General features: G+C 42.7%; 1 protein-coding gene across 1 annotated transcript in view; it reads left to right on the forward strand.

The window, feature by feature from the left end:
• Positions 1 to 6,402, forward strand: part of jph3b (junctophilin 3b) — a gene marked incomplete at both ends in the record, with an annotated part of 45,404 nt that extends 39,002 nt beyond the window's left edge. Inside the window, one exon of the mRNA XM_080437004.1 lies at positions 6,322 to 6,402. Within this exon, the coding sequence (XP_080293130.1) occupies positions 6,322 to 6,402 (81 nt within the window). The remainder of the gene's footprint in view (positions 1 to 6,321) is intronic.
• Positions 6,403 to 8,467: the final 2,065 nt, after the last annotated feature.

Consider the following 8,467-nt stretch of genomic DNA (forward strand, 5'->3'; position numbering starts at 1 on the left):
GCTGCATATCATCCAGAGGATCATGCTGACTCCATCAGTGTGTTCATGTTTTGGTTCCCAGCACTGGCCGGGATATTGCGTGGGTGAAACAGGCTCTCTCCATCTCTGTCCCTCTCTCCCTCTATCTCTCCCCCTACCTCTCTCCATCTCCCTCTCCCTCCTTCTCTCAATCTCTACCTCTCTCCCTCTCTCTCTCTCTCTCTCTCTCTCTCTCTCTCTCTCTCTCTCTCTCTCTCTCTCTCTATGATTGAGCTCTCCCTTTCTCTCCCTCCACCCTCTCTTACTCCTTCCCTCCCTCTCACCCTTCCTCTCTTCCTCTCTCTGCCTCTCTCCCCCTTCTCTCCCTCTTGCTGATCGAGCTCTGGTCGGGTCACCATATATGGTGTTGTTTGTGACATCAAACCAGAGCTTGATCAGCGAGAGTGAGGGAGAGAGAGAGAGAGAGAGGAAGTGTGTGTGTGTGTGTGTGTGTGTGTGTGTGTGTGTGTGTGTGTGTGTGTGTGTGTGTGTGTGTGTGTGTCTGTGTCTGTGTCTGTGTCTGTGTCTGTGTCTGCGTGCGTGCGTGCGTGCGTGCGTGCGTGCGTGCGTGCGTGCGTGCGTGCGTGCGTGCGTGCGTGCGTGCGTGCGTGCGTGCGTGCGTGCGTGCGTGCGCACTGAACATCAGTTTCTGTGTTGTGTCATTGCCATAAATTGATTTGACTAAAAGGATTTGTGGACTACATACCATCAGCAATGACATAACACAGTGTTATTCCGCATGTTAAAGATACAATCCGTAATCTTTATATCCACTCTCTCCCTCTCTTGATGGAGAGACATGCAATGATGTCCGAACTACAATAAAGATGGCGCACATCTGTGTCTAATCCGGTGCTTCAAATAACTTTATTGAAATTGTCAACCAGGAGGTGTCCTACCTAGGGGTGAAACGGTTCTGAAACAGAACCAGAAACAACTCACAACTCACCACTCAGCTTGCAAGCTTGTGAGCTCGTAGATCGGCTATTTTAGGTGCACAACAATGAAGCATAACTGTTCGACTGCAATAACAGGGCGACTGTCTTTCCTTCACTAAATACCTTAAATTCTGTTTAGTTAACATTGCATGATGTAGAAAATGATTGTTCAAACAAATCTATGTTCAACAGCAACCAAAGTATGTCCACCTTTGGTTGTTAGTGATACCATTCCTACAGTGACACTGAATAACCTACTACTACTATGATTACATGTGATCTAACTTGTGAAACTATACCCTAGCAATCTTGCCAGTAAAAACCTACCTTCATGGTGTCCTTTAGTGTTATTTTTTCTTAACATTTTCTTTAAAATTAATTTTTTTATAAAATAAATAACAACGTTTGAAACCAACGTGTCCAAAAATCGAGATCTGAACTGAACCGTGGATTTGGAGAAAAGTTACACCTCTAGTCCTACCCGACATCCTACCCTCTCGAAGAGCTATGACCAACTCCAACCTCCATTAATATACTCTACCATACAGTTTAGTTAAAAATAAGCTAATTAAAAATGTATTCGTTAAATTAAATCCCAGATTTTAGCTTTATATAATCCTCGGATGAGGCTACAGGGTTTAGCCTTGTGAAATTAAGACATATTTTTGTACTACGATCAAGCGTTGGGTGGATTGGATTACGCTGTTATAATGAAATCTTTTTTTGCCTGTCTTCGCAGCCGGTTATAAGCAGTAATCCAGGATAAGTAGTTACAACAAGCATTTGCTAGTCAAACCAGGTGGAAAATCAATAATAAGTAACAGTCACACATTGTACTACTACTCCTATGTATGCCTATACAGTATGAGCATTAGCACTCTCTTTCAATTTCAATATAAATGTTCCTCTTGTTGATGTGGTTCAAGTGTACCTAAAGTAGTTTGTATACCAGCAGTCACAAACTCGCACGCACACAGACAGACAGACAGACAGACAGACAGACAGACAGACAGACAGACAGACAGACAGACAGATAGATAGACAGAAACGTCAATTGATTGATTGATACGTTGATTGATTGATTGAACGATTGATTGAGCGATTGATTGTTCTAGATATATATAACCACACCAATCCTTGCTGCACCTTAGTAACAGCAGATTGGCAAAGTAGCTCCTTCCTCTTAGAAGGTCTTCTATTGGTTAACCAGTGCTCTGTTGCTAGGGAACAGCTTATGCCTTGCTTCAACGGCAGCCAATCAGTGGGCGTGTGTCAGTGACAGTGGGGGGCTGGAGAGGGGGGGGGGGGGAGAAGTGCAGGGGGGAGATGTTTGCAGCTGCAGAGAAGCAAGGCGTCGCTGTCGGGAAGAAACCTTGTATCTCCATATTTCAAAATGTAACCGACCCACAAGCTCACAACACGTTGCACGTTGTGAGCTTTTAGTTCTATTTTCTATCTATTTTTGCTATTTTGGGAATTTTCTTGAAGTGAAGCTTAAAGTGGTTACATTTGTTTGTGAGTTTTATAAATATTGAACCAATGAAAAGTATCAACACGAGCTTGTGACTAAATAATAACTACACTGGATCCATTCGAACACAGGTTCTCTTTTGCACTTTCTGAAAACGTTTTGGACATACAAGGTTTCCACCCGACAGCGACAAAGTCAGAGTTGTGTAATAACAGGTTCACAGCATACACAGATACTACTGTACACTGTCAAATCCTCAGTGTTAATTGAACTCTGAGAGTGTACAAACGGGCCCACTTGGTTACATTTGTACGCTGTCTTGAGTTACAGCTGGATAAATGAACACTGAGGATTTTACTGTGCCGCTACTATCACCCAGATACATTCACTGGAACACTGCTAAGACAATGGGAGCACTGTGGTACTGTAACATACTGTACACTTTAACACTTCTGCACAGATACAGTATATCGTTGGTGTCGGGCAGAAACCTCTTATCTCCAGATTTAATACTTTTTCGTTTTTTTCGTATATTAATGCCCTACTTCGTCATACGACATACAAATGTTGCTATTTTTTCATTTGAATCCTGAGAAGATAATAGTTTGGGACATATGAGGTTTCCACCCGACATCAACGACATACACATGTAGACTTTAAGCACACATGTATGCAGAAACATGCATGAGTGAGTACCCACGCACACTCAGAAATTGAGCACACATTACTGTATGCAGAGTCAGACACTTGGACAACAAGCGCAAATGGATACATACACACACACGGCACACGCACGCATGCACGCACACGCACACACACACACACACGCACACGCACGCACACGCACACACACACACACACACACACACACACACACACACACACACACACACACACACACACACACACACACTGTTTATGTATGCATACTGACGTACACACGCATGGGGACATACTATATTCATACAGTATACTGAGTACACATTAATGTATGTAGATATTGAAACCTGAAAAGGACACACACACACACACACACACACACACACACACACACACACACACACACACACACACACACACACACACCACATGATACGGGGCCAGAGCTGCTGCAGAGAATTGGAAGATGTTATGACATGTTTGCAAATGCATTTCAAGCTTTTTTTCCCGGAGAAAGGGCGAGAGAGAGCGGCGAGAGAGAGAGCACTTACGTAGATATCACATCCACCAGTGTTAAGATCACTGTACCAGCTTGTTGTTATTGTATTGTTGGCTTATGTCATCAAGGATAACCTCAATTAATGGTTTTAATTAAGAGGCTTTTAAGCTTGTGCTTCAATGCTTATGCAAAATGATGAGTATGAGGAACAATTTCTATGAAGCTAATTAAACTGCATTCAATAATTAGTCACAGGTGGTGCCATTCCCTCCTATTCCCCCTCAAAGTTCACCCTAATGTCCAGGAAAGGTTTGAATTAGCCTCGCGTGGCCAGACAATATCACACGACACATCTGCCGAGGGCTAAAGTGCGATGCGATTTTGCAAAGGCAGATTCGGCTGGAACCAGGCTAGGTTTGAATGATTGTACATACTCTTTCCAACAAAGCTGGCGGAAAGCTCCATTCTGTACCTTTACTAATAGTCAGAACATTAGAACAATGTACATGTTCATCATAGCACAATGGTTGTTGATTCAGAGTAACACCGTGGTACAGTCTTGTTTCCTTGGGGACCCCACATGACAGGCATATTAATGTGTCAGTGAGCAATTACTAGGATAAAACCTAATGTTGGGTCCTGAGCTAAAAAAGAAAAGAAAAGAAAAACCACTTAGTAAGTAAGTTGATTCAGCACAGGGTTTGTTTCTTACTCTCCATCATTATACTCGAGTCTGTGTTCCCCACTGACTCCTCTTTTTGCATAACTGGAACGATCACAAGATTTTTGTTGCTCAACCAACCTGCAGTGTGAATAGGGAATTATACAACAGGTAGTTCCGACCAAGCAATCTGATTGGTTGAAATAGCTTTCTAGCCGTGCTTCAAACCAGCATCATATCACGGGCCTAATCACATTAAATAAATCACTCCGCTCTGCAGTCCGCACCTGATTAGACCATATATGACACAGCTGTGCTGTGAAGTCACGCTGTGACTGTCCCACGGTAGGAAAACAAACAGACAGTACCCACCGCCGCCACCGGGCGGAGAACAAACAGCTACGCAAGATGGACTATGTTGTTAATTTTGACTTATTTGGTGGACTTACTGTTGATCAATGGTTAGAAGAGAGCACACTAAATCGCCTAAAATCCTATAATAAAAGGGATAACTGGAAAAAAGTGTGCTTTATTTCAATGGTAACATCCATAGGCCTACTGTATAAATATCCTCCTGTGTTAAAGTAAAATTACTCCCATTTCGTTAACAGTCCAGTGTATGTTATACTTTATCATACGAAGGTATCGCACGGCAAAAATAGCCGATCTACAAGTTCACAAGGCATCGCCATCTTGACGCGTTGTGAGCTTGTAGATCAGTTATTTTGGCCACGTAACACGATCGTACGACGGAGCATATAGCCTACTGGAATCAGCTGTGTTGATAAGACGAGAGTCAGAGAGACAGAGTGCTGCGCTGCCACAGGGACTATTTTGTCTCAGTCAAATAAACTCTTCTCTTTACAGGGAAACGGATAAGCGAATTTTTTTTATTATGAATTGCCCCACAATATGAATACATTTGGATGTGTTTTGTTGGTAACTGTTGTATAATCGCAATATTACACTCGAGGGTGTGCTTTACCTTACATTATTAGCACTTCTGTGATCGCGGCGGAACTCGGCTGCGCCTCGTTCCTGACCGCATCACAGGCGTGCTAATAATGACGGTAAAGCACACCCTCTCGTGTAATATTGCTTAAATATAGCCTGAGCTATGCGTAGTTGCGCGTGAGTGTCGGGCGCCAAAAATAGAAGATCTACAAGCTCACAACGTGTCGTGTTGTGAGCTTGTAGATCTGCTATTTTTGGTGCACACCACCCACAAGCAACTATAAGTATCAATTAAGTTTAATTGAGAGGTAGTAGCAGATAACCAGCAGCTTGAGAGGTTTTCTCAGTCATCCTAACGTACAGTAAATGAAGGTAGAAAAAGTAAATGAGAGGATTTACTCCATCTCTAGTTCAGTAATCATCAATGACGCAGATCTACTGTGGTAAGCCTATCGCTCTGGATTCATGGGCAGGGTTAGCCGGCCGATATGGATAAACAGTGTAGTAAATAGGGATGCAACAGTTAATCAAACGAATCGATTTAATCGATTATAAAAAATAAGAAATAAAGTGAAAATAGCAGAATTGTGAACTTGTAGATCTGCTATTTTTTGCACGTCACTGTTGTACAATGAATTAAGTGGTTGATCAATTCGTTTATATATATATAAGATTTAAAAAATATGAAATAGTGCTTCCTGATTATTCAATTCATCACAAAAGTAATCGATAGAATAATCGCTAAGAAAATAATCGATAGTTGCAGCCCTAGTTGTAGCTAGTAATGCTACACATTGTTAAGCATTGTCCCCATTTGCTCTACCTAAATGTGTTTTTTGTGTGAAAACTGCGTATTGGGTTTATCCAACTTAATCATCAGATTAACATCATAACATAATGACCCGACTTAAATTCAAGAATTCATTGGGTTTCCTGTCTTAGTTTGTTCAGACAGGTGGATGCTGTGTGTCTGTGGGTATATGTGTGTAATGTATCTTTTTTTATTAACACTCTCCTCTCTCTCTCTCTCTCTCTCTCTCTCGCTCTCTGTCTCTGTTTCTCTCTCTCTCTCTCTCTCTCTCTCTCTCTCTCTCTGTCTCTCTCTCTCTCTCCTACGCAGGCCTACAGCTCTATCCTGGTTGTCATGGTGATTCTGCTCAACATCGCAGTGGCTGTTTTGTTTATCCACTTTTTTATTTAAAGACACTAGTGACACTTTCAGAGTCCACCTATCTATGCTATGACAACTATAAATTCATATATTATGATGAACCCGCTGCCTCTTCATGTTCCTGGCAAGAAGGCTGCACCAGGCTGAAGGAACGAGGGCTACTGCACAGTCGGTTCAGCCTGACTAGGCTGTAACAAGTGGGCTAACCCATTCTAAACCCGGGCCAGAGATTGTACTGAGAAGCTGGTTAAACACACAGTCCAAAGGAGTGGACTGAAACAGGGTCAGCTAGTACAGGTAACTGGACTAAAGAAGGGCTCATAGTCTACCGAAAATTGGTCTAATATGAGCTTAAATAGTTCAAATATGGAACGATTGGGCTACAAACCTGTCCAAAGTGGGCTGAACTTGTCTGGCTACCGGGCCAGGTGAGATGCAGCAGGCATCATCACAATGAGACATCTGCTTCCACTGTCTGCAGAGAGGACTGTTGCGACAGACTTTTACATCCTCAGATCCTAGTTTTTTTCGACAGATTTGTAACTTAAAACTTTATTTATGAATTTATTAATTCATTTTCTCTCATGTATGATATGTTAATGGATATATTCTTCATTTTGTAACACTCCCCCCTCCCCCGCCCCGTCTTTATAATCCTTTCTTATTGGTTCCCTTGCTTTTCCAGATGTTGTTACTTGTGTGTGCGTGTGTGTGTGTGTGTGCGTGCCTACGTGCGTTGACTGACTCAGAGCAGTCACTAAGCTGCCTGGATACCTGGCACTTTAGGGAAGAACAGATTGATGGAAGACGACCTATTGCTCTTCTTTGAATGACATCATTTCCTTTAGTCGCCATGCGTCCACTGGACCGCTACCCCCCTACCCCCCGTGGTCTCCTCTAATCCATATCTCTCTCTTCATCTACCAACTCTCTCTCTCTCTCTCTCCTCACAGCAGCCATCCTTCCTGTTGTCTCCTCTCATCCCTTGTGTGTCATGTCTCAGAGTGATAGTGTGTTTGGGGCTGTGTGTGCAAATGAGCTCATGCCTGTGTGTGTGTGTGTGTGTGTGTGTGTGTGTGTGTGTGTGTGTGTGTGTGTGTGTGTGTGTGTGTGTGTGTGTGTGTGTGTGTGTGTGTGTGTGCGTGCGTCTGCTTATTTGTGTGGTCTCCCAGTAGCTCAGTGGCCTTTCATGTTGCTGGTGAACTTTACAGGACAAGCTCACCAGGACACTGTCACTGTTCATCCTTATCCTACCCACTACCACCTGCTGACATCTGCCCCCCTCTCTCTCTCTCTCTCTTTCTGTTGTCTACTGACCATCGTTCATCTGACCCCCACATAGACCAGTCAGAGGAGGCAGCATCGCCTTAGTTCTTAAAACTTGAGAAGTACACAGTAATTTCCTCAGTGTTCGTTCAACTAAGAACGTGCTAATGGCTAAATGAACACTGAGGATTTTACTGTGTATAGTGAAGGCCTGCTCCTGACAACTTATAAATAAAGCTATGATCTGGCTCATGGCTCCTTTTCTGAGGCAGTATTGGTTTCAGCAGGCACAGGGATAGGCTTCACAAATTGGACAAAAACATCAAAGCAACATTGGTTGCAAAGAAAGTCACAAAATTGAGTCAGTTGTTACTTTATTATCTTCCTTACCTCGTTATGTTACCTACGTATTGTGACCCTTAACCACATCAACCCTGGCATTCCTATTTTGGGCAAATGTTCGCCCTTTTTTATATTTATAGATATTGAAAAAAGCAGATCTACAGCCTCACAATGTGTTGTGATGCTTGTAGGCTATTTTCACTATTTGTCGTACAACAAAAGGATTGCAGATTGAAGATGAACCATTACATACTACTGTTCTGTTGAACAGAGAAAAGAAGATGCAAAACAAGCTCCTCTCTCCATGTGCCACTCCCAAAACGTACCTCTGCGTCGACCGAGACAACCAACCGTTTTTCTTAGCTATACCGTATTTGCAAGATGTCAGGGTAAAAATAATAATAAATTGCCTCCTGCCTTGTTTTTGTAAAGCAAATTTATACAGTACAAAAATGCATGCATATGTATGTCCTTTGTGTGTCAAAGC

Source organism: Gymnoscopelus braueri (genome assembly GCF_963280865.1).
Source record: "Gymnoscopelus braueri genome assembly, chromosome: 9".
In the NCBI taxonomy this organism is placed as follows: Eukaryota; Metazoa; Chordata; class Actinopteri; order Myctophiformes; family Myctophidae; genus Gymnoscopelus; species Gymnoscopelus braueri.